This window comes from Anarrhichthys ocellatus, unplaced genomic scaffold (assembly GCF_004355925.1).
Source record: "Anarrhichthys ocellatus isolate YVR2014 unplaced genomic scaffold, GSC_Weel_1.0 scaffold16, whole genome shotgun sequence".
In the NCBI taxonomy this organism is placed as follows: Eukaryota; Metazoa; Chordata; class Actinopteri; order Perciformes; family Anarhichadidae; genus Anarrhichthys; species Anarrhichthys ocellatus.
In genome coordinates, this window is record NW_022280046.1 from 590,305 (window position 1) to 616,977 (window position 26,673).

The window sequence follows — 26,673 nt, forward strand, 5'->3', positions numbered from 1 at the left end:
ATGCCATTCCTTAAAAGATGTCCAACAAATCAGCCACCGTCAACATTGTTGGATGCAAAGTCACAGAAATGTGGACTGCGGTGCACAGTTTTCTCAGGCAATGGAGATGAATACAAAGGAGAGTGGCTGAACAACAAGAAGCATGGTGAGATACTTTTTCATGTGAGCTTCCACTGAGTTACATATACATTTGTAAACACGTATTTATAAGCGTGTCATAATGTTTGCTAATTATTTTTTTCAAGGGAAGGGAACTCAGATTTCGAAGAAGTCTGGGACCATGTATATTGGAGAATGGACATTTGGGAAACCCTATGGATATGGTACCCTCAGTGTGCTGCTTCCAGAAACAAAAGAGAATACAACGAAGTACTGTGGTGGATGGAAAAATGGAAAGAAGCATGTATGTATTTGATATGCTGTTATACATGCACACTGTAACACATCTACGTACACTCTGTGATATATTGTGCATAATCTTCTATGTCATACCTTAGGGGTACGGGATGCACTTCTACAAAGGCTCAGCTGTTTATGAGGGGGAGTGGAGCGAGGGCCATCGAAGTGGCTGGGGAAAGATGTGGTATGAGAGTGGAGATATCTATGAGGGAGAGTGGATGAAGGATAAGAATCATGGACAGGGCACCATCCTATTTGGTAAGACCACTTTACATTTTTTAAAACTCTAAAATAGATTATAGTTTAGTAAGGCTAGATGGTGGGTTTTAAAATGTGACTTTCCAACTTGTGTCCAAGCAAATGGAAATTGGTTTGAAGGCACCTGGCGGGATGGCAAGAAGAACGGTAATGGAAAGTTCTACTATTCTGACAAAGGCCAGATTTATGAAGGCCTTTGGTTGGATGGAGTGGCAAAGTGTGGGACCCTGTCTGATTTTAGGAGGAATGAAGCACCGGCACCGACACAGTATCCGATTCCTCAGGTACATTTTCACTGCGGATACTTTGGCAGCGGCCTGTAACCACTTATGTGGCACAATCAAATAATCCTTTGATTTGACAAAGCACTGTACAATGCATTATGGTGGATTCAAATATGAACATATCTTCTTTTTTTTTTCAAGCTACAACTGGTGGACATGCAGTTGGTTTTAAGTGAAGCCAAGATAGCCTACCTTGAGAGGATCAACAGCAAGTTTCCACTCCATGACACACTCACAGGGAAAGAATAAAAAAAGAAAATAAACGGCATGATGGTATTCAGCTCCAGTTTTGTCAAAATATTTACAACCAAATAGTTTGTTCTTGTTTGTAGGGCAAACCAAAACCATTTATTCAATGAGTTGAAAACAATAGTGATATAATTAAACATATTAATCAATACTACCAACACAGAGGATTAAATTCAATACTAGTATACGTGGAAAATCCAAATGACATATCCAATTAATTTGTCTTGTAAGGGCTGATCAAGTATTAGCCATTAATGTATACAGACTGTTAACTCAGATTGATCAGTTTTATAAATTATTGAGCATGCTGAAAACAACAAGCTAACTCAGGATATGTGAGGAAAGTGGTGCTCAAAATGAATCAATCCAGCCTCAGGGTGATAAACTGTTATGTATCTTTATGAATCTTTACACTTTTCTATGTATGACTTACTTTAGCATGTGTCAATAATAACAAGTAAATTACATCGATAACATAATAGATCAAATGATTTCAAATAGTACATCCAAGTTATTTGTGAAATTCTAAAACTTTGAATGCCACTTGGTACAAAGGTGTTTATTTCAACAGTCCGTGCTACAGATGTCAACAAATACACTATATAAATAATACTGCAGTTTTAGCAGCTGTTGAATCCGTCTACACAAAGCAAGTATTACAAAAACAATGAGTGGACAGTACAAGAAATCATGTACACTATGAACAAGGACGAAATAGTTAAATACTTGTGGCAATTTGGTTATATTAACAAATGCTGTGATCACTGACAAACGGGTAAATAAATCCAGCAGGCAACAGACAGGATCTCAAGTTGTTATTCAGATATCTCTGCCATTATAAAATAGATAAATCAAGCAACTATTGCAAATAAGACTTTCCAAATTTTGAGCCATGCATTGATGGCAGATTTGTGAGTTTAGTCGATCAAACACGTTTTCTAAAAAATACAACTCTTTACACAAAATTAAATTTCACAACAAAGAGGTTGTAAAAAAAAAAAAATAAAAAATGACAAGCCAATAACGGCTTCTGGCTTGGAGAAAACCCAAGCAGTCAGAGTTCCATCATGGATGCATATCCACCACACTTCACTATGGGAAATGTGAGCTTGGAGACTGCAAGATGGAAGAGTCCCCTCTGTTGTCCAGCTCGTTTTGCAGCCTGGTGAGATTAGAGAGCTCCTCCAGCTCTTGAAACTGTCTGTCAGTCTTGTGGCTGACCAAGGAGCGGTAGAAATGCACAGCGAAGACTATAAAGACTAAACCAAAGGGGACCATAATTGAGGTGGAAGTAATAGCAGCAGCCACACCAGCTGAAATTGTACTATTACTGGACTTGGGCTTGACGGGCAGAAATTTGACCCAGCAGAGTAGAACCACTTCGGCTAGGAAGAGCAAAGTACCAATAACTGTAGAAAAAGCCCACGCTAGTTCAATGTGTCGGTGCATTCGCTCGTGTGGAGACTCATTCACGCAGTTGAGGTTGTGGACATTGCTGACAGCCTCTATGTTGGGCAAAATGCAGGTGCTGACCATCAGAGCGAACAGGTGGACGGCCACGAGCACAGTGGTGCAGGCACTGAAGGCAATCAGGAGAGCAGGCGGGTAAGGATAGCTGTTGTCCAGCTGCACTTCCACCATGGCCACCTGGAGAGAACAGGAAATAACTTTACACATGTGACCACACTATCCAACATGACTGATTAATCCACAGCAGAGTAAGAGGATGGCTTTGAAGACAATGTTACCATAGCAAATCCGGAAAGCAGAGCCGATGTCCGACTAGATGCCTTCAGTTTAGCTCGACTCAGGTACAGCTTCCTCCAGGACAGTGCCTGCAGTGAATGCTCGTTCAGGCTCATGTTATCAAAGGACCGGGGCGAGCAGCGCTGACGTAGTTACCTTGTTACTCGAGTGGAACACGACACGAACAAGCGCTCAGCATGCCAACAGTGTACACTCACAAGTCATTTAGACTCGCTAGCTGACGGAACTGCGGAAGCTATATTTCTTTCGCCACCCGGTCTTCGGCGTGTTGTGCCGCCTGCACCACATTACCCATGAGCCCGCGCGCTCCGAGGCGAACATCCGCTCCAGAGTCATCTGTGGGCTGCATTTCCTCTGTCATGAGATTACGAATCAGCCCCTTCGTTAACGCTGATGCGATTACCACATTCAATGTGTTGCGATTGTCAAAATATGTTATTGTGAATTTGACCGGTTGAACGGACTGTCACACCAGTCCACGTGACACACGTAACGCCCAGCATAGATAAATACGAAGTATTACTATTATAATGAATGAAAGATATCTACAGATATGTTTCTTTATAAACACAAGCTATTGTATCGCTCTATTTTCATTAGCATGATAGGCTAAACTGTTCGATAATAGTGGATTAAACGTAACGCTTTTTTTGCTTTCCACCATTAACAACAGTGATTGATATGTTATGATAAATGTTTCGTCTTTGTACAAACCAGTTGAAAAGCAGTGAACTAACATGCCGTGACGTTGTCCAACAATGTTTTGGTTCCTGGCGGTGACGTAATACACAAAAACATGGTTCCCTTGTTTTGAACCTGAAACGCGTGCTGAGTGTTTCTCTAACTCCACTACGCATGAAGGTGCATTTCCGAAAGCGAGTGGCTGGAAGACATTGATAAGAGACGATGGCTCAGGCCGTGGAAACGTGTGCTGAATCCGGACGCAGGCTGGTGTGTACCATCCGTTAACGATAGCTTATGAAGCGATATTGGCAGCGAGCTAATTAACGTAGCTAAGCTAACGTCTGCAACGCTGGGATGTTTGTCAAGTCACTTAAGGTGCTCAAGTTTGAGGCCACGGGGAGAAACCATAGCTCTCGCATTTATCATGTTATAACTTCTTGTATACGTGTAATAGTTCAGTGGACGTATCAGTTAAACCAGATCAGTGAAACCCTGCAAAACACTTGACATGTGTCGTCTTTTCTCAGGACAAGTCTCGTTTCATGTTTATTGTGCTTGACGTCACATTTAATAAACAACTATACAACGCTACTATAGTAATGTAATTCATAAAAAAAAACAAAATATGACCCTTTACTCCAGTTTTGAAGTTATAGTAATAAAATAAATATGGTGATAAATAAATATGGTTTATGGTGACAGGGGGGCTGTTGTGTGTTTCAATTAACGCAATTAACGTGAAATAAATCATCTCGTTTCTAATGGCAGCGCTCCATCTGCCGAAGGATGTACGACGAAAACGAGGATTTGTCCGACGTTGAAGAAATTGCAAACATCCGAGGTTTCAGTGTGGAGGAAAAGCTTGTCAGTGACAGTTACAGCGCCACATTTGTCCATTTCATGGAGGGTAAAGGTAAAGTAACACATAGAATATCATTTTTGTCTTTTGATCAGCCATGGTAGAGGCTTATTATATTTTGCAATAGAATTGATTAGCAAGATGCATGTCTTTACCACAGTATATATTTGTCTTCCTTTACATGTCTTTGTCTATAACACAATCAATGTCTTCTAGACTTCTCTTATGAATATGTGCAAAGGGAGGCTCTCAGGACCCCACTCATTTTCAAAGAGAAAGATGGACTCGGGGTCAGGTGAGACAACATTTCTGTGAATTTACGAGCTTACAGATAGTTCTTAAGAATAACCATTGACGGTGCGCGTGATGTTCATTGAAACCACTTTAGATTTGTTGTATGTTTATGTTTACTGAGTGACCTCAACCCCTATCTTTCATAGAATGCCTGATCCAGAATTTACAGTCAGTGAAATTAAAGGCTTAGTTGGTGAGTAGGATGCTACACACACACACACACACACACACACACACACACACACAGACACACGCAGACACATGCACACAGACACACTCACACACGTGTGCAAATATGTTTTATTTTTTAGATTTGCGAAGATCTGAAGTGTCCTATGTCCCATGAGCATGTACTTCCAGAGCACAGTTTGTGGAAGGTAAATAGTTAAAGAAACGGGTTCAGACCAGCTCTGATGGATTCTGTAGTGCGGTTGGCATAGCTGTAAAACTTGTGGTATCAGCTGAAATGCCTATCTTTTTCAGAAATCGTGAAGAACCGCTCTTTTGCTTAGTGAAATAATGTTTATACATTCAAAAAGCTGCTTTTTGGTAAAATATTGCACCTAGTGGAAGACGAGATATGCACTAAAACAATATGTATAGCCAAAAATAATCAGGCAAAAAGTCATAGTCACAGTATGCTCAAATTACATGAACAATATATATTATTTTTTCAATGGTATTATTCCTTTTTGTTGCCTGTTTTCTCTTTTTTTAGGCTAGTATTTAATTAGTGAACACATGCATGTTTATCTATCTGTCTATTTGTATGCCTAAACATATTTGATCAGAACATTTTTGAAATTGCAATTTTCTTTCACATTAAAGTACAGCTGAATGAAGTCAAACCTGGATTGGGGTGTAGTTGCTCCATCTAGTGGGGAAGATGCTGAAATACACGCAGTAGGAGGTTCTTGTTCATGGTGAAATCTGTGAAATGTCAACAATACACATTTGCTCTGTATAAATATCACAATAGCATGCTAGATTATTCTCTGACAAGTTTACAGACAAATGGTGAACATGTTAATGAGAGTGGAAGGGGTCAAAGGTCAACATCAACTTGTGCTGTGGTTGTCGCTTGCAGGGAGTCGTCGGTCTGTGGATGTTATGGACGTGAGCACTCAGAAAGGCTCTGAAATGAGCATGGCTCAGTTTGTCCGTTATTATGAGACACCAGAGGAAGAGCGGGACAAACTCTTCAATGTCATCAGCTTAGAGTTCAGCCACACTAAGCTGGAGAACCTCATCAAGCGGCCCACAGTGGTAATATAACATAATTAACTCTGTATGATGGCATAAAAACATCTGGTACCATATTAAAAGAAAGTATGACTAACAACACTGTGATTGAGGTTTAACAGTGCAGTTTCGCTCACTCTTTTAGGTAGATCAAGTCGACTGGGTGGACAACATGTGGCCTCCTGATCTGAAACATAGCCAAACAGAAGCCACCAATGTAATCTCAGACATGAAGTACCCTAAAGTGCAAAGGTATGACTTTCGCAGCAATCTCTCCCGACCTGTATATCTATGAAAGTCTGTGACTACAAGTAATGGAATGTGTACATATAGAAAATACTTGGGGGGGGGGGGAATTGCTGCTCCTTTGTCAGTAAATACATAATAACATTTTTCTCCTCGCATCCGAGTGTCTCATTGTAGAGCGCTGCATGCAGCCTGTGTTATCCATCTCATGGAAGTGCTCTTGATTGTTGCTAGGCAGCAGAGTTCTCCACAGTGTAGGATGGTTTTATAACAGCTGCAGTCTGACTGCACAGACACCTCTTAGCCAATCAGCTTGAAGCATTTCTACACAGCTAATAGTCAAAACCAATTGTGTCTTGTCTTGTAACCCCAGTTGCTCTATTTTCCTCCCATCACTCCGAGTCCCTCAGCTGACTTATATTTATTTATTTTGATTATATATATATATATATTTATTTATTTCATGATGCTCATAGTTAGATGAGTGCAAGTGAAAGGCATTTGGTTGTACATAATATAATAAATTAGGAGCATATTTTACAGGTCTTTTCCTTCATTAATTCAGCCAATAGCAACATTTCATTTCAGTGTCACTAGTAGTGGTTAGTTAAGCTGTTGCCATGCTGCTAAAGCAATGCTTGGTGTCGGTGCAGACAGACATGTTTCGTGTTACTAAAAATGAGTTGAAGATGCTTTTGGGCTCTGGGAAAAAGTGATGGCCATTTTCTCCACAATCTTCTTACCAGTTAATACATTATTATTATTAATTATTTGCTCATAAAAATAATAGTGAGTTGCAGCCCTAGTTGCAGTTTCATTATAATCTCTCATGCATTTATAGATAAACAGAGCTGCTCACATCTGGCTAATTCTCTGAATCATTTGTGTGCCTCAGAGTGCTAATCATTCCTCAATTATTTTCCAGAGAGCCGTCCCATTGTGATCAATTTTCTATGCTGTAGTGCTCCTGTAAGTGATGTCTTGTGGTGCTTTAGCTGCTGTTTTCAGCAAAACACAGCTGAGATTACCTCTGCCATGTGATTGGTTGAGCTCGGTTTTTCCTTTTTACATCTTTTTTTATGAATGTCATTCTGTACGTGTACATCCTCGCACTCAACAATAGGATTCTTTTGAATTTTGTTGTTGTCTCCTTTTTCTGCTGTAGGTATTGTTTGATGAGTGTGAAGGGCTGCTACACAGACTTCCACATCGATTTCGGCGGAACTTCTGTTTGGTACCACGTATTCAAGGGACAGAAAGTAAGTTAATTCTAGTCTCTTATCTGCTATTTTGTGCATCAAATCTTCATTTCACAGTTTAATTTCATTGAACGTTAAGGGAAGAAACTAAGAAAATGTATGTCTGGTAATATAAAGTGTTTAACAGTTTCAGAGTTGATATTTCACCTAACCTGGCATCGGCTTGTACAGTATAAGTTTTAAATTAAACAAAATCTCTGCTGCTCCTCAGGTGTTTTGGCTCGTGCCTCCAACCCCTCATAACCTTGCCCTTTATGAGGACTGGGTCCTGTCAGGCAAGCAGAGTGATCTCTTCCTGGGAGACCGAGCTGATGGATGCCAGAGAGTGGAGCTTGAGCAAGGATACACGTTCTTCATCCCATCTGGTGTGTTGGCATGGTTGTTTTGAAAGTAGCCAGCAGGAAAAGATTAGCTGCCTCTTCGAGGAACAGTAATGCCGGGCTTTACCTGACTATTATACGGTATATTCTTCAACTATGTGAATTTGCATGAATCCTCCGTTTCTCTTTTGTGTATGTCTTGTACTTTTTTTGTAATTAAGGGTGGATTCATGCTGTCTACACTCCAGAGGACACCCTGGTATTTGGAGGCAATATTCTGCACAGCTTCAACATTCCTATGCAGCTTACCATCCACGAGATAGAGAATAGGACTAAGGTAGGAGCCTCGCAGGATTCTCCATTGTGTGGCTGAACTGTTTGCCTGCACTGCAATACGTTAAGATACATGATAAATCAATCTCTCTGAGAACCAGGGGAAGGCGAAGAGGTCACCTGCAAGAGACAGGAGAATGAGAGATGTGATGGAGGAGGAATTGATTTGCCTGACATTGAAAGAGAAATAAGGGATAAGAGTCAAAGGGCAAAATATTTGGGAGTGACAAAATGACAGCAAATATCAATGTTTAAGTCAGGAAGATGTGTCGGAGCAATACTCATCTGTTTGTTGTAAGATATTGGTAGCTCGATAAGAAAAGGGGCACTGTAAGTGATTATACATCAAAGAAAGATGCATGAATATCTATAATAGTTGTTTGGAAAGTTTTAATATCACCCTCATACTTACAAAGGCAATATCACTTCATGTGTAGAGTCTGAATTTTATTTGTTTTTCTCGGAAAGAAAATCATTTTCCTTTTTCTTAATCAGTGCGGTGTACTTTGTGCTCCACCAAAATCCATATTCTGAAACTCTTTGGTCATATTTAACAAAAAAAAAAGATGAAATATGACCTCTTTCTTTCTAATAGGTTTTATATTACATTAGGCCAGCCTGTGGGATTGCAGTTTGTCCCTGAAGACGTGTGCATGTTTCCTTGTGTGCATGAGAGGACAGTGTCTGAAGTGATGGAGATAACATATTGTGATTGAGTAATAATCTCTTCACACTGCTGTCGCTGTCACTGATCCGTGTTCTGTCTGAAGTCTCTGTCATGTAAAGAGACAGACAGAACTCTGGTTAGAACGAACACATGGGCAAGATTACACGACATTTAAGAAATCAGGTTACTACAAAAAGCCAACAATAACTAGATAACCTGAGTGCACGTTAATATTAGGTGTTTTTCAGGGTCACACTGATAGATTTTTTCGCCCCTGTCTTCAGGTTAATTCCAAGTTCCGTTTCCCCTTCTACTATGAGATATGCTGGTATGTCCTGGAGAGATACCTGCACTGCCTCACCAAACGCTCCTACTTTTCTCAGGAGATCCGCAAGGAGCCTGTGCTAATGGGTGAGTGAACTTAAGTAATGCAGCTGCTCATCACTATTGGACGTACTCAAGAAGGGGCATTGTGGGTTACCCGCCGTGTTTGCAATCACACATGTCAGGCATTCAGTTTCAGTGCAATGGTGGATCATAGGAGTCATTCTTTGCAGATGTATTAGTTCTGCAGCTGATGGCATTCTCCCAACAAGAAGAAAAATACAATGTGGACATATGATAAGTCATTTGCTACAACTATTTTTTTTCGTCCCTTCAGACTTTGAGACAAAGGCAAACACAGAGAGCCCCTACTCCGACTCAAGGAGCCAGGACATGAACGAGGACTCATGTGAGACTCAAGTCAGGGATGGCCAGAGTGAAAAACCAGAGAAAGCTTCCCAGGATGGCCCCTGCTCTCCTGACAACCGGAGGGGCCAGCACCTCAAAGCTGTTTTATCTGTTGACTCTGAGGACAGCTGTAATCCCGGCTCCACATCTCTGGAGTTCCCTCAAACCCCCTCGGACTCTCCAGCCTCGGAGTCGCAGAATAAATGGACGCATCTGACCGAGTTTGAACTGAGCGGACTCAGGACGCTGGTTGAGAAGCTGGAGTCGCTCCCTGAAAATAAGAAATGTGTTCCCGAGGGAATAGAGAACCCACAAGCCCTGCTGGAAGACATGAAGGTAAGAAACCAGAAAGAGGACACGGTACAAAGTCATATTCACAATATATGCCATTCAATAGACATTTGTCTGTTCTCTGTGGCTGTCTAGGTTGTCTTAAAGGAACACGCTGATGACGACCCCAAATTAGCGATCACTGGAGTTCCTGTGGTTTACTGGCCAAAGAAAACTGTAAAGGTAAGAATACTTGAGTGGCACTCCGAGGCTTTATAATTGCTTTTGGACCAAATGTTGTTCAATAGAAATAGGAGAAAAAACTGAGCCCAGGTGATGGACAGAGCCTGGTTTGATCGCCTGTCACTTGACTCGTGGTGCATAACATTTCTGAACTTTTGTCATTGCACTGTCTACAACATCTTTACCTTTATAGATGGATATTAAGAAGATGGCAGGAGTACAGTTTATGTTTTAAAGGAGTTAAAATGTGGTGATGATATAGCTACAGCGCACTCACGACTGACTGATGGTTAGTGACCAGTAACCAGTAACAGTGTGGAACAATAATTTAATGTCATACAATTAATAATCAACGGTCAATATGATCTTGCTTTTGATACGTTTGACTTACTGTCAAAGAAGCGTCTGGTTTTTAACACTCTAAGAACACTCTTTGCTTTCCTCCATACACACATACCTCTACATACTGTATGTTGCTGTCATTAACATACTTTAGTATTAGCTCTGACTATTTTAAATAAACTGTTGACCATTTTTCAGACCAGATACACAACTTCACTGCTGACATGTTTGTTGTTGCACTTCAGGCTTTTAGAAATTAGAAAAGGACATTTTTCAGTCAGTGCTGATGCTCATTACTTAAGTACTACGTATGCATTTGCCTTTTGGTCATCAGTGTGCTGCACAAAAAAACCTCCTCAGATGTTGTAAGACTTGTCTAGCTGTGAACACTTGCAGGTCTGAAGTGTGTTTAATGTCTGTTTGATTTATCTTGAGGTGAGCAGGAGGCTGTAAGAGGGTCAACATCAAGGCTTTTACATTTATTGGCTAAATCTAAGAAGAAAAATAATGACCTAGTATGAAAAGGTCGAAATGACTATTATTGAAATGACACACAGATGTACAGTGTTTATTTTTAATGCTTAGTGACACCAAATGTGGAGACATAAATATTTAATGGTGGTAAAAAATACAGCAGGTGCTAAGGAATGTCAGCCAAAAATAACTAAAATGTGAGTTTTAGTTACTAAAGTATGTTTGCACGTTCCAAATTGATAACTCTATTGAAGCTAACTGTTTTATATTTTATATATTCTAAACACACTTTTAAACTTTCTGGGAATAATTCTTTGTCCAAACAGATGCATGAAGTGTGTAACAGGCGGAGAGGCCTCAACAGGAGGTTGTAGGGTGGGACGTGTTGTATCTGAATGTATGGAGGCGAATGCTATTGGTTTTATGGACCCTCTGGATCACCCCCACCCGTCCCGCCAGAGGCCAGCTGCTGCTGGTGGGGCCTCTTTGTGTTTGCCTTTTGTAATGAGATGCCATCTGGCTCTATTGGCTGTGTGGAGCCTTCTCTCCTCTCCCTGTGATACCCATCATGAATATGACAACACCGTCTCTGCATTTTGTCTCCTCATTGGATAAAGGCAGACACCCCCAGTGCATATTCTGATGCACAGCAGCCTCCCATTGGCCCGGCGCTTCTGAACACCCCTCCTGTTCTTTTCTGGGAGTGGACCCATATTAATGAGGCAGGCTTGTCTGTGTTTCCTACATCTGCTTGTGGTATTGTGGAGCTTTAGAGTAGGAGGGAGGGCTGTAGGCCAGACAGCAGTAGCAAGGAGTAGAAGGAGGAGGAGACTGCAGCCATGTCAGTTTGCTGTGAGCTGGACGATGCGTGAAAACCAGCCATGGCCATGTCGCTGAGCGCTGATGATGAGGACTACGATTCAGACTCTGAGCAGGTTAGCACACAAAACCTCTGCAGGCAGGCGTAGTGAGGCCACCAGAGGAATGCTTGTGCCAGACAGAGCAGTGTGCAGCATCACAGGGCAGCGAGGAAATGGAGCTTCCTGGAGAGAAATGCATTTATTCAGTTCATTTATTCTGTGCTTGGTCTTTGATTTTTTGCCCTTTGTTTTTCTGATAGGCTTGCTGTTTGTGTGTGTGTGTTTTTTGTCAGGTGAAACCAGAAATAGGAGAAGGCTGTGTTTATATAGCTCAGAGCCTCAGGGCTGCTATTGGTTGTCTCAAAGCAGAGGAATGGAAATTCATGTCGATGCAGAGGATTAATCTTTCATGGTTTGGTTGTAAAAGCACCAGATACAAATATTAGAATATGTGTGAAACCAAAAAAAGGTTACGTGTTCATTAGAAGGCAGTTATTATGAAAGGAATATTCAAGATTGTTCGGTTTAAATGGCTGAGAGATCTAAGATGAGACTTGCTTACACAGCAAGAAATGTGGAAAGTTAATTTGAATATCTCTTTTGCTTAACTCTGAACCACACCCCCCTCACATTCATTCTTTGGCCGCATTTGGATTTGAAAAACATTGTCTGCAGAAGTCCATTTCACTCTTTTGACAAATAGTATAACACATGTTCTGTTGTGGTTGTTCCAGTCATGTAAATGTAATATATGTTGAAGAACCTGCAAGTTTAGATTTCAGGTAGTGTAGCCCAAAAGCATCCAGCACCAGTCTGAACAACTTCACACTTAATTTAATACCAGCTATATCTCCTGAACGTGCACTGCATACTCTGTACAGTGGTTTACTGAGTTGCTGCTGTTCAGTCAACCATCCTCAGCTTCTGAGTAACTATACACTCCAGAGGTTTTACTCAGGTTGGTGTGTAACACTTGTTCTACTTTCCTTTTGTCATTATGTAAAATCTGGGCTAAACACAACATACCTTGTACGAGAGAAGTCACATGTCTTTGTCTTTGTTTTTCAAATACGGCATCAACTTTACAACATATGCCACCTCTAAGTAAACCCTCCAAGAACTTGTGAACACATACTTTAAAAAGCACAGTGTTGTGTGACCTCATCTGATCTGATTTTGAATTTCTTCGGCTTCTGATAAAACAATATGTCCTGTTGTTTCTGCAATCTGTGCTCAGTATGCACAGTCTGCAATGTGTGTTTAAGGTGATGTTAAGTATATCCACAGTAATTGATTTCCACTGCTCCCCACAGTAGCTTCAGAGGCTCCAAGCCAGTGTCAATGAACATTAAATTCTGCTTCTCATCATGTTTCCCAGCTGAATGGGCTATGAAGAGCCATTGAATTACTAGTTGGTTACTTGCACTGTCCTTGCACTGAGGAAACGTGTGTATTACGTGCTGTGAAGAGGTGTGTGTGTACTACAGCTACTAATGCTAAACAAAAAACACTTCAACCTGAGACAGAAAGTCATTACTAAGAGTGATAGGCAGTTTATTTCTTTGCTCATTGTATTCAGAGCTTCAGAGGGATATCTGCTTTAGAGATCACTCACATAGTGGACGGGGAGATTTAGGGGACAATATGGACAGCGTTCTGAAGTATCTTTTTATTTGCCTCTGACACCTGCAGTTATAGCTTAGGTTTCAGGTATATGTACATGTGTGTACATGTTATTCAATGTGATGTGACATGAGCAGATCGCTCATAACTCCGACCTGTTGTCTCATGTTTGTAGGAAGTGGCAAATTACAGATTATGGCGTGCGTCTTTTCCTTGGATGTTTGGTCTCATCCCACTGTGGCAGACGTCCTGTCTCTAATCCCCTTGAGTACCCCCAGAACAGTCCAGGGCAGACTGCACAAGCCCCCCCCCCCCCCCCCCCCCCAATATTTCACTCTAATCCTGTCTGGCAAACACATATCCGACTGCCTATGTCAGTCTATTTCATGGCTATTGTTAGAATACATTATTGTAATGTGCCTAAGATTGAGCCTTCTTTCTTTTTCTGTTAGAGAGTCTCATTACAGCTCTTATTGGTTACAAGTCAGTGTGTCATAGACTGTTCTGTTAGGGAATGGGACGTGGCTGTTGCTATGCTGACTCCAGGAGAATCTGCACTGCCGATGTAACTAAAGAAATCTGTTCTTCATTTCCAAGAGCTGCAGTCTTTTGCACTCCTTCTCCTTGTTTATTTCATCTCACACGTTGCTACGTATCTTTCTCACACGGCACGGTTGGCAGCATACAGTACGTGTGGCTTTTCATGGTCAGAATATGTTGTTGTGGTCGGGCTCTGAGCCCGAGAAGGAGCAGAATATATAATACCAGAACAATAATGATGGAGATCAAAAGCATCTCATCTCCATTACCCAGTTCTATCAAATAGAGCACATTTAATGTGTACTGTAAATCAGTCGGCGCCCTCCTAACACAGAATAATGGCTCCATGTGTGATATGTAGCTGTAAGTGCAGCTTTTCTTTGAAGTAGAAACATGCAAGCAAGTGCAGTGCTAAATTTGGAAGAGGCCCCCAGGGACATTCTTAATTTGTTTGTTTTTCTCCTGGATCCTGTGCTTTAACAGCCATGAATGAAGAAAAAAAACCGTCATCAAAATATGTTTGTTGATATGTGTATATTCATATATGGATGCATCTCTGTTAGGATCTATTTGACCCAGAGTTACAAAGCGCAAAGAAAGGATTAATGCTTACATAACGCTGACCCCTGCTGAATTTAATAGAATACGTACATGATTCTAAGTGCTTATTATTGAGCCAAAGCACCATTATTAATTGAAATACAATGTAATTTAGGTCATTCGATAGAGGAGCTCCTCGGAGCTTAATGCCTCCCTTTTACTTTAAGCTGACATTTCGGTTAAAAAGAAATCACTGAATTGTCAAATTGATTTTTTTTTACCATTTAGTACCTAGTGAGATAATGATTCTAAAGGATCTGCAGTCTTCTTTGTGAAAGATAGTAATGGTGCTTGCTGCCTATGACACATTACGTACTACACATTTGCTTCACAGTATTGTGTAAATGCACTTATATTTGCTATATTCGACTACTTAACTACATTTACGTAGCATTTGTTATATATCTTTTTGAAAAATTCCTCTGTCTTGATATCAACAAACTAATTCATCTGAGCTTTTAGATACCCGTTTGTGAAATATTTCTTGCCTTATAATTTTAGGTACATGACACTGTATCCTCTTTATCCTCTTAGCCCCGGCCTCCCAACCGGCCGAAACCCAAGATGGCAGCTTCTCCTGCATCAGCAGTCAAGCTGTCAGCTGGTCGGGGAACATCTGGTGCCAGGAGGAGAAGGACGCGCTGTCGGAAGTGTGAAGCATGCCTGCGGACGGAGTGTGGAGAGTGCCACTTTTGCAAAGACATGAAGAAGTTTGGTGGGCCGGGCCGCATGAAACAGTCCTGCATCATGAGGCAGTGCATTGCAGTAAGTTCACTGTTCATAATGTTCTCAGCTAAAGGTAAAGCCAGTAGGTTTAACTTAGCTTAGCATAATGACTGACAACAAGGGGGAACAGCTAGCCTGGCTCTCTCAAAAGGTTAAAAGAAATCTGCCTACCAGCACCTCTAAAGCTTGCTGGTTAACACGTCGTGTCTTGTTTGTTTAATCTACACAAAACCAAAAATGATTTCCCGCTGAGATCCTGGGATTTTTTGCATTTTTTGCACTTTTTGCAATTTGGGTTTTGTACAGATTAAACAAACAAGATACGACAAATGAGCCAGCGAGCTTCAGTGTTTTTTTTCCCCTTTAGGATAGCTGTTTCCTCCTGCTTCCAGTATTTATGCTAAGCTAAGCTAACTGCTATCTGGCTCTAGCTGCATAATCAGTCTGCAGACATGAGAGTGGAATCAATTTTCTGAACTAATTTCTTCAAATCTCAAACTGTTGTTTACCTTTGAATTCCTCTCATGTTGAATACTTTTGGTTTTGGGTCCATTTGGCTGTGAGGTTGTTGCTAGGGTGCTCAACATTGTTGCTAGGGCAGTACAGGGTGATTACTATGGGTGTTTCAGGTGGTTGCTATGGTAGCAACACATGTAATATAAATAAGTATCTGCAGCAGCAGAAGCAGACGGCATCTGTAGCAGTAGTCACAGACGACGATGGAGAGAGACAAAGACTGTGTTTACATGTTTCAGCACCACGGACAGAGACGAGCAGAGGCATCAACAGACGATGAGGAAGATTCAGTTTGAACGAATGACCGCAGTAAACGAGAGCGAGGGAGACTTGGCATCTGTCCCAATGTCCCACACTTGCGGTCTTAAGCTCTTTAGCAACTGTGTCCCACTTTTAAGATATGCCAATATGCTTAACCCACTCCTGGTGTACACTCAATACTGCTTCGGAGCAGTACTCAGAGCTAAGAGCGTGCTTTAGTTCCTCACGGTCTGGTGTGAAACATTTGCCAATTTGTCAGGGGTGATGCAACCGGCCTGTTTGCTAATTCAGTAAACAATTTGCAAGTTGTTAAGTTCATGACATTGAATTCATTGAATGTAGTTAATGCAAATAAAACAAAACGTTCAATATAAATGGTGATGGCAGACTATGAAATACTAGACTTTCAAAAAACATCAACAACAATACACATCTTACTCAATATACTGTTTAATCCACAGTACACAAGATAGCTAACTCACTTGAGTGCAGCATGTAATTAAACCTTAAATTAATGGAAACATTGGGTGTGACAGTATGAGTTAAATAGTCCGTCAAGCACATTTGTGGCCAAGAGCAATTGTTCCTAAAGAGGATATTAGTTTGATACGGCAGCCTTATCTTCAAGCCTCTGTTTTTGTCTGCAGCCTGTCCTGCCGCACACAGCGGTGTGTCTCGTCTGTGGAGAGGCAGGGAAAGAGGACACAGTGGAGGATGAGGAGGAGAAGTTTAACCTTATGCTCATGGAGTGCTCCATCTGCAATGAGATTGTTCATCCTAACTGTCTCAAGGTAAATTAGTCAACATCGGTACGTGTTGAATGTTGTCAGACGAAGTGACGAATCAGGTGGAGGTGGTGCTGATATGGATGTTAATGCTGAGGTAAATGCAGCCAAACGCAAACTTAACGCAAAACCTCCTCTTGTTTAGGTGAAAGATTCCAACGGAGTAGTCAACGATGAATTGCCAAACTGCTGGGAGTGCCCAAAGTGCAATCATGCTGGGAAAACAGGAAAAGTAAGTATCTGTATGGACTTAAAACTGTATGTGTCTGAATCATGAAATCATTCAGTGAAAAGTTAAGCTTGTCTCAGAAACTCAGAACCAGAGGAATAAAGTTGTGCTCTCTGTTTTTCTAACCTTTTGGCCTCAAAGCAAAAAAGGGGGCCAGGATTTAAGTATGCGTCAAACCTTCCTGGTTCGCTACTGAAAGAACCACGGTTAAACCGGGATTCGAAAGACGAGCCTGACCCCCCGATGTTGGCCACAGCAACTGTTACTGCTTTGACTACCACATCTGCTGTGAAGAGAAAAGCGGAGCGGGAGGAACTCCCTAAGAGGAAAGAGGAAGAGCCTCCAAAGAAACGTCCTCCCTTGCTGTCTCTGGATGGTACGCTCCGACCAAGGCTAGAGGACAACCCGCTGAGGAAGAAGAGGAAGCTTTTTGACACCCATGATGAACCTGTAATTGTGAAAAAGAAGGTAAGACCCTCATCTGTTTGTTGTCTTATCAGTTATACTCAATAAAGTGGAGTCATAGATGGCATTAATAATCTCATATGTATCTCACTTTAAAGGCTTGAACTTGGAAACAGCAGTTGATAAAATAATTTCACTGCATGTCCATTCAACTGTTCATTCCTCTTGTGGCTTTAACATTTACTTAAATTGCTCAGAAAAAAATGCAAATGTGAGAGTCTTCAATTCCTTGGCAGCTGGATCAACTCGATGTACTTACAAAGAACAGCTTATTGTGAATATTACAAAGGGAGGAGATAAAGAAGACCCGAGAACACAATGATTAATCAACTATATTAAATGTGCAATATGTAGACAGGGCCACAGAACATTTCTTAAGACTAGTTGTTCATTTTTGGTGGGTGTATTTTTAATTAAAATTAAAAATGAAATTGTATGACAATATGTCAGCCTTTTATAAATCAATATGGCGCTCAATTCTCTTGGAAATTGAACATACAGATACATACAAATATGCAAAAACTATCCTCAAATTCACACTGATAAACTGACAACTGCTTTAAAAACCAATTATGTGTCTTCTATTCTTTCTTAGAAGAAGCTTTCAAAACCAGATGATCCTTTGACTCCGAAGCTGTTGCGGCAAATCAAGACAGAAAATTATCACGGCGATGAAGAAGACGACCAGGAGGATCACGAAGAAGATGGATTTCCTTTGGACAGGATCCATTTAAAGGGGAAATGTGAATATGATGACGAGGACCAAGCCGAAGACGAGGAGGGAGGAGAAGAGGAGACAGTGAAAAAAGAGAGAGACAGCAGTACGGAAGACAAAGCCAAGGTCCTGTTAAGTTCACTGCTAAGAACATCCGCAGCCAGAGAGAGTGAACAATCCTCCAACTCTCCCAGAGCTGGACCAAGCAGCGAATCAGGAGAAGCACAGGAGAGGAACTCTGCTCAACTAAAGGCTCGCCATCAGCGGCGACGCCTCCCCAACAAAGAGCTGAGCAAAGAGTTCAACCAGGAGATTCCCAAGAAAGAAGACTGTCTCTCCAACCAAAACCACGGCTCAGTGAAGACGGAGGACGGTTCGGCCAATCACAATCGACGGCCTCTGAAGAGCGAGGACTCCGTGACCAATCACAACCGTAAACCACTAAAAACGGAGGACTCAACCGCTAATCAGAGCCGCAGGGCCCTTAAAACAGAAGAAGGTTTGGCCAATCACAACAGACGCCCGCTGAAAACGGAGGACAGCCTTGCCAATCAAAACCACAGGCCTGTAAAAACTGAGCCTGAGAACGAAGTAGAGGACCAAAAGCCTCGATGGCCTCTTAATAACGGCAGCAGCGACCTGGGCGACTGGCTGCGGCACAGGGGGAGGGAGGTGAACGAGACACCGCGTGGTTACTCGCCACTGGGCTGGAACAGAGGCATGCAGATCACACCCGTATGCCCCCGTCCACTCCCCTGCCGGTCACCGCCAAAATGCATCCAAATGGAGCGTCATGTGATCCGGCCCCCTCCCATCAGTCCTCCGCCTGACAGACTCCCGCTGACCGACGGTGAAGCGCACGTGATGCGAAGGGAGATGTGGATGGCGGTGTTCGGCCACTTGACTCACAGAGATCTTTGTGTGTGCATGCGTGTCTGCAGGACCTGGAACAGATGGTGAGTACAACATGTGCTGTGCAGTTGAAAACATGTCTTCCACACTTCGTTATACAACACCCGTCTGTAAGAACACCGTGTCTCGCTAGGTGCTGCGACAAGAGGCTTTGGAAGCACGTCAATCTGAACCGCTGCAAGTCCATCACACCTCTCATGCTGAGCGGCATCATCCGGAGACAGCCGGCAGCTCTGGACCTCAGCTGGACCAACATCTCCAAAAAACAACTCAGCTGGCTCATCAACAGACTGCCAGGTAAATACATTCAACCAGCAAATGGCCTGGCTGTTTGGTATCTGTTAACCAAAAACTGAAAAAAGTTTTGAATAGATTTTATGTAGTTTTTATGTAGTCATGGTTCTCATATGTCACCATATGTATCATCTACATGGATAATTGTGTCTCCAGAGGCTCCGTGAATCCAGACGTTTTTTTCTTTGTTGCTTCTAAATGTCTTTGCGGGATCACTCAGCTAATTAGATGAGAATAATCACTGCTTCTGTGTCGGTTTATTTTGTGACCGCAGATTAACTAAAACTCTGGAGACGTAAAAAACTGAAAAATAGGGCACATTTCTTCAACAGACTGAATGAGAGTCTGCAGTATATTTGGCTTGCTGTGATGCTGCTTGGGGCCACAAAGAACAGGTTTTATATCGTTTACAGAAGATCAGTGAATTGTATCTTAGTGTAAAAGGTGTCTGACATGAGGCTCTGTGTGTCCCTGCTGTTTCTGCAGGTCTGCGTGTGCTGCTGTTGTCCGGATGCTCCTGGGTGGCGGTCTCTGCTCTTTGCACCTCCAGCTGTCCTCTTCTGCGAACTCTGGATGTTCAGTGGGTCGAGGGACTGAAAGATGCCCAGATGAGGGACCTGCTGTCGCCTCCCACAGATAACAGGCCAGGTACCGACCTGCAATTCACACACACTGCCTGAACAGTCTGAGGCTGAGTGAGCAACACCGGGGAGTAATAGGAAATTATTGTTATTATTAGGAATAGGAAATGAATGCGAGGAGTGGATATTTTACGTGTAACTTATATATACTAATATATTAGAAAATGGGTCGCAAATATATAATTTAATTAAAAAAAATAAATATATCATTTCTGAAAACAGCTGGCCAGCAGTTTTTAGCAAAAGTTACTCAATCAGGAGTAAATTTGTTCATTATTTTTATTTGACGATTAATACACCATTGGCCCTCTAGTGATTTTAACAGGAAGGTGTATAAGGGGTTGAAGTCGAGATGAATCATATTTTGCACCTATTTAACAATATATACAAAACAATTAATTTCTTCGTATTTTTTTATCTAAATCCAATCATGTTTTCTTCCTGTAAAACAAGATAGAAGTGTGCTTAAATGAGCTAGTACCAGCCAGTTTCAACCAATAATATCATGACAGCCATCAATCAATCAACCTGCAACTTTTAGCGACAAGGGAGGTTTGTGTGGAGCTCCAGTCGATCCGGATCACGCTACATTCTAAGCACGGACACTTTTTAGGGGTCTAATCAAATGTGAAGGATTTGAATTAAATCCCTCTTGTAACTGCACACCGCTGAAATATTCCGTTTCACTTGGAAACACGAAACGGTACAGAAGCTGAAAACGTTCGAACTAAAAAAAAAAAAATCAACTACAGTGCCCCATGTTTATCCTTATGAAGGAACATGTCACTCAGTGCAACGTTGTGGCTCATTGATGTGTTTTTAATAGTTATTGAACAACAACGGCGGTCATTGGCACAGAGGAATAAGCCGTATCTGGCTTTGGAAACAAGCCATACGTACAACATAATGCTTGTTAGATGGAACTATCTACAAAATAGCACCTTTACCATGATTTTGTCTCAAACATCCGTCTTCTACTTTTTAGGTCAGATGGACAACAGGAGCAAACTGCGTAATGTGGAGGACCTGCGCCTGGCAGGCTTGGACATCACAGACACGTCTCTGCGCCTCATCATACATTACATGCCCTCGCTGTCCAAGCTGGACCTCAGCTACTGCAACCACGTCACTGACCAGTCCGTCAACATCCTGACTGCTGCAGGGACGACCACCAGAGACTCGCTCACTGACATCAACCTGTCAGGTAGGAGCCTGTCTTTGTTGGCTGTTAGCCTGCCTGCATTTGACTTGCTCCCCCGAATGGCTAAATCCTGAAGTTATAAGATGTGTTGAATTGTTGTGTCTATAGTCATAGACGTAAAGAAAATATTTGACTTTACAGATGTGCAATGCAGCACAGTGAATATTTTGTCACATCGTTGTCAAATAGTTGCCAACAGAAAATTGTTTAAAAACCTACTGATACCAAAAGTTCTGACTGGAAGGTACTGTAAGAAAATACATCTAAACACCTCCATGTGGGCCAGTTTATTAGGCACACCTCACCTAAACTAATGCAGTCTGATACAACAATCCTGCAATAAATCGGACCTTCATGAGGATTTTAATATTCAGTTTTTGTAGAAACTGTTTTAAAGAGGTTGTCGTTTGTGGTACTACTACAAATCGTGGAATACATTTTTATAGAATTTCATTCAAAAATAACTACATCTTATACTTGTCGTCTCTCTGGAACACCATTAAATGTGAAAAGCATTGAATCAAAGGGCTATTATGGAAACTGCTGAAAGGCAAATGCATTTTGGCCTTCTGGCTCCTCATGTATCCTGAAACACTGCCCGCCATAATGAGGATTTCATGTCCTAGAATATCGTAAAGCCTTGATTAATCCATGTGTGTCATAGCTTATGTCAGTGCAGGTGATGCGTGGTGGTCTGTACTGACAGTGCTCAACGCTCTGCCTGGCAATATTTCATTGACTCCTAAGTACTTGAGAAAAAGCAGTATGTATGTTATTTTGGAAGGTTTTCAATATGTTTGGAAAATGACATGATGACCTATTTTTTTTTTATCACCTGCATCGTTTGTTCTTTTTCTCCTAACCCCAATTTCTCCCTGCAGTGTGCAACAGGGTCACAGACCAGTCGCTGACCTATTTCAAGCGCTGTGGAAGCATATGTCATATCGACCTGCGATACTGCAAACAGGTGAGCAAGGAAGGATGCGACCGGTTCATTGCAGAAATGTCCGTCAGCGTGCAGTTTGAACTGATAGAAGAGAAGCTGCTGCAAAAGATCAGTTAGGAACGTGGAAGACTGTGTGACATTCACGAGCGGTGGAAGTACTGACCACACAGAGGCAGCAGACGACTGTGTGCTTCGTTTACACCCGCCGACAGGAGGACGCGTCTGTCTCTGTCGAGCAGACGTAAGAGGAAGCTGTGCTGCTAAGCCAGAATGTAAAAATGGAAATCTTGTCCTGTGAAGGCAATATTGCAAAAATGTTTTTGTTGTTGTTTGCACCTGTTTATAAGTTATTTATTTCTTTATATATTGATTGTTTATGTATCGTATCATGACTATCTTTTAGTGTTAATAGATTTTTTGTTTTTGTTCCAATGCAAAGTTTATTGCATTAGAGTAATATTTTTGTATCAGAAAGTGTTTCATACATTTATGTGCAGTATTGATTGCACCACTGTACAGTATCATACCATTGGAATTGATAATCAATCGGCATTACTGTTAAGCTCTTAATTGTTGAGAGGCAAAGGTCTAATGATTTGTTGCCAAACTGTAGGACGGCGCTTCTGTTTGTGTTTTTATATTTGATTATATGTTTCAGTGCCCTGTTGATGTTCGGACAAAGGTGCTGTATATGTTGTTTTCCATATAATGATACAATTTGCACTGATACAGTAAATATGAATACATGAATGTATTCACACATACACTTTACAGTGTACAGTCTATAAAGCTTTTTTTTTTTTCCAAAACTAAAATGTTCCGCTAATTCTACTAACAGCTTCTCGTTAACTGGGTTATATTAAGACATAGCTGCATACAAAGGTCTCTGCCAGTCTCCGTCACTCTTTAGTATTATTGTTGCTTTGTGAAAGGACGCGTTTTAGCTCTGCATGCAGCAAAGACGCATGTTTACACCGCAGGCAATAGGGTTAGTAACTGAAACAATATAATCATCTGTTTACTCCCATCAGCTGAACTCCACATGATAAAAGAAGAAAGGGACTCAGTGCTGAATCATGCAAAAAAAGAAAGAAAGAAGCAACAATCAGCAGAATGAGATGTGACATTTGCATACATCTTTTGGACGAGGCAGACATGATTAACTCAGTCAAACAGGCCAAGACGCTGAAAGAAATGAATACTGTATATTTCAAAATCCTCCTGACCCCAGAAATGTGATTATAGTAAGTGAGCAGTATAGTATTCTGTTTCCAAGGGCAGAGATGAATATATTTTATTTAAAAGATATAAAGCCAGTGTCAGTAAACCAATCAAGTAGAGTTTTTACCAGAGTATGAAAGAGGATCGCAATCCTGTCACTGAGCCTCTGCCATTTGGAAAACACACCTTTCCTGAAAGGTTTGTGCAAATGTGATTTTGTTTGTTCTTTTTTTCCTAGAGACTAATACGTATAAAATATATATATTTCTTAACACCGGTTGTTTTCTTTAAAGTTTTATTGAGTTAAAGATCTGAAGATAAAGTACTTGTCAACCTATAGCGCATCAGTTTAGTAGCATTTTCACAAGTGTTGTTTCTTACACATTTATTCATCATCCTAATATTAAAAGTTATATTAAAAGTTGCTAATTTTGCTATTGGAACTTAGTCTAACAGATGTCGGACTCAACAGTTAAATTATTTGATAGGTTTACATTTTTCTTGAAAACTAAACTTTTTTAAAGATAGTCTTTTTGACTAGCACTTGATACAGTTCAGTGGATGGGTTTACATTTGCATCTTATTTGTTTGTTTTTTATTAAAGCAACATGTCTTCATGAAATATTTTAGTACATTACAGTAAATGTGCAGTCTGTACATTATGCACATGTAAAGCCTCTAGGAAAAGTTAAGTCAACCCTTGAGATATTAAATTCATTTTAAATACTGAGCTGTGTGTGAGTTATTATATATTGCTGTTATCACATTAGTGTTATTATTTATAAGTGAACTTTAACTGTATGACAACCACTATGTTGGCTGTAGGAGAACAAAATCAAGCCGGTTACAAAATGAAGAGCAGGTTTTTACTTTCTGGTTTGTAGGTAGTTCTGCATTTTATTGAATCTAATAAATCACTTTTTTTCTCTTGTTTACCAAAATAAAAAGGTTCAACATTTCAAAATGTAAAGATCCAGGATTATGAGTGCTCATGATAACCTCCTACTCTGATAATACTGTAGCTGCCCAATGAATGACATCTTTGAGAACCGGCAGCATCAACAAACAGACTTACAGAGTTACAGAGCATGGTGTCCGTGTCGGTTTTGGATCCGAAGCAGACGGCGACAAAAAGTGCTCGAAAGCGAGACCATGACTGACGCAACTTTAATGGTGAGAGAGTGACGTGAGCAGAGAACTGAGGAACTCGTCTGACCAAAATCAGCAGAGATACATTCTGAAAAAAAGGTATATTTTATCTTATAATTTTAAATCATGTCGCCTCCCAAGTAAATGGAAAAATATACATTTAATGACTTATAAGTAAACAACAATATAAGCTATCTATGCGATTCACTTAACTGCAATTCAGCTTCTTTTTTCAAAAGTAACTCAGCCATACTGTACACACATATTTTAGTGACATCTGAGTTTACTGGATCTCATGACAAGAAAACAAAAGTGTTTCATTTGCATAACAGGTTAAAGTAAACCAGGCTTTCTCTGCCCCTCACTCTGTGATGGACATTTTGGAAGGAGGCCTTGACAACATGTCAAGAGGTATGTTGATGTTACACTCAGGAAAGAGAAAGTAGCACCGGTCACCTACCTAAGATCATCGACACATTAACGGACAACACAATCAAAGAAAGACACTTGGTAGACTTGGAGACTAAATGGAATCGCTTGGTGGCAGTTCTTTAAAATGAAAGGGGGATGAGTCTTTAAAAAAATCTTCACTCAAGGTCCACTTATTAGCTTGTTCTTGTCTCGTGGTCTTCCTCAGGAGAAGGATGAGACCGTTTAAATGATCTCTCCGTCATATACGACCACCTTCGGTCACGGAGGCTGACCCGTCTCCATGACAATCGAGCAAACTCCACCTGCTGATGAAGTTTGTAAATTTTGAAAGCCCAGGAAAGAGCTAGTAAGTGGGCCTTGAGTTCAGATTTGATATTTTCCCCCCCTCAAACTGCTGTTTCAAAAGGTGACAAATGAACCTTCACGCTCAACAGCTCGGCATTCGTTACTATTCGTGTCTTCGGCAGAAATCATAACTGTGCACTTCATTTATTGACGAGGAAACAATCACGTCCTTTACGCAGCAAGCGTTCAAATGTTTCACACCTATTTCCTAAAGTACATTTCAGAAAAAAAAGAGTAAACTATCACACCAAGCTTGCTGGTTATGAGATGAATACACCAAGAAATCTGAACCAAATATCGATCAAAAGGCATGACGTTTGGCACCTTGCACCCTCCTGTGTGCGAGACGAGATGACCCGGTGCTTGTGGTGTTCGGATTAACAAATAGACATTTAATAAAAACACATGTAAGTCTCTTCTTTTAAATATTGCACATCCTAAAAGAACACTGAGGGAGATAACACGGCGTCATGTGGCATGACTGTGTAAACCCTATTGACTCTAACCCTGGGATCTTATATTTGTCTGCTTCTCTTCACCTTACAGAACAACCTGATCCTCTTCAAGTATCCATGGGACCACTTCCTCTCCTCTCCCGTGAGTACAAACTAAACAGAGAATGGAGAGCAGAAAGTGATGGCAGAGCTTTCTGCTGTGTGTTTAACAGACCAAAGAGAGAGAGAGTGAGTGTCCCGGTGCAGCTGATGACGGTCCAACAGGGAGGAGAAGTGGGGCTGGAACATGAGTTAGTAAGGGAGGATGGGGGGGGGACCATGGTAGTCCGGAGGCAACAGTCTGGTTTCAAAGACCGGGAAGTTGCTCGGACCTGCTGCAGCATTAGGCCCTGTGAGACGTCATGCACAGTAGTTCATCCTCAGTGATAAATTCATGGCTCTGGCCACAAGTGCGCCTGAGGGCCGCTCTGACGAGCACAGTTTTAAGACTTGAAGACGTGCACGGCCCGCACTACGTACTGCCTGCAGATGGGGCACTCGCTCATCCTCTTTCCACATTTGGTGCAGGTTACCATGTGACCACATTCCAGCAGCACGCAGTCGATGATGGCGTCCATGCAGATGCGACACAAGTTTTCATCAGCCGCCAGCTGAGCCTTGACACCATCTGTGGATGGGAGAAACAGTGTTATTTTTCTGTTACAATGCTTCTCTTCAGGATCGTTAAACTGTGAAGTTCACTGATGTTGTACAGGTGTTGTACAGTCCAACGGCACCTAACTGAAGCTGCTGCGGTCTGAGAACGATCAACATAACGACATCAGTCACCACTGTT

At 41.4% G+C, this 26,673-nt stretch overlaps 4 protein-coding genes across 9 annotated transcripts in view; 2 read left to right on the forward strand and 2 right to left on the reverse strand.

Moving 5' to 3' along the window:
- morn3 (MORN repeat containing 3) lies at positions 1-1,711 on the forward strand. The gene is made up of 5 exons (XM_031855997.1): positions 1-145; positions 246-403; positions 498-657; positions 757-941; positions 1,083-1,711. The coding sequence occupies exons 1-5, from the start codon at positions 1-3 to the stop codon at positions 1,188-1,190; spliced, it is 756 nt and encodes a 251-aa protein (XP_031711857.1). The 3' UTR covers positions 1,191-1,711.
- Positions 594-3,968, reverse strand: orai1b (ORAI calcium release-activated calcium modulator 1b). Its single transcript, XM_031855999.1, has 2 exons — positions 2,939-3,968; positions 594-2,837 (listed from the first exon to the last, which is right to left on the reverse strand). Exons 1-2 carry the CDS (start codon positions 3,050-3,052, stop codon positions 2,283-2,285), a joined length of 669 nt encoding a protein of 222 aa, XP_031711859.1. The 5' UTR covers positions 3,053-3,968; the 3' UTR covers positions 594-2,282.
- On the forward strand, positions 3,158-24,187 carry kdm2bb (lysine (K)-specific demethylase 2Bb). 3 transcript variants are annotated; one of them, XM_031855967.1, is made up of 21 exons: positions 3,158-3,908; positions 4,410-4,554; positions 4,717-4,795; positions 4,941-4,987; positions 5,882-6,060; positions 6,182-6,288; positions 7,448-7,541; positions 7,753-7,906; positions 8,083-8,198; positions 9,146-9,272; positions 9,523-9,929; positions 10,020-10,106; positions 15,080-15,310; positions 16,696-16,839; positions 16,979-17,065; positions 17,195-17,530; positions 18,126-19,198; positions 19,288-19,451; positions 19,935-20,096; positions 21,075-21,293; positions 22,172-24,187. In XM_031855967.1, the coding sequence occupies exons 1-21, from the start codon at positions 3,864-3,866 to the stop codon at positions 22,351-22,353; spliced, it is 4,185 nt and encodes a 1,394-aa protein (XP_031711827.1). In that variant the 5' UTR covers positions 3,158-3,863; the 3' UTR covers positions 22,354-24,187. The 3 variants fall into 3 exon arrangements, with proteins under 3 accessions (XP_031711827.1, XP_031711828.1, XP_031711826.1); XM_031855968.1 differs by having other exon boundaries at positions 17,204-17,530; positions 18,123-19,198; XM_031855966.1 differs by having other exon boundaries at positions 3,159-3,908; positions 18,123-19,198.
- The window catches only part of rnf34b (ring finger protein 34b), a 16,244-nt gene continuing 12,711 nt past the window's right edge, over positions 23,141-26,673 (reverse strand). For all 4 annotated transcript variants that reach the window (XM_031855989.1, XM_031855985.1, XM_031855987.1 and 1 more), the window contains one exon: positions 23,141-26,505. In XM_031855989.1, the coding sequence (XP_031711849.1) occupies positions 26,321-26,505 (185 nt within the window). In that variant the 3' untranslated portion in view covers positions 23,141-26,320. The remainder of the gene's footprint in view (positions 26,506-26,673) is intronic.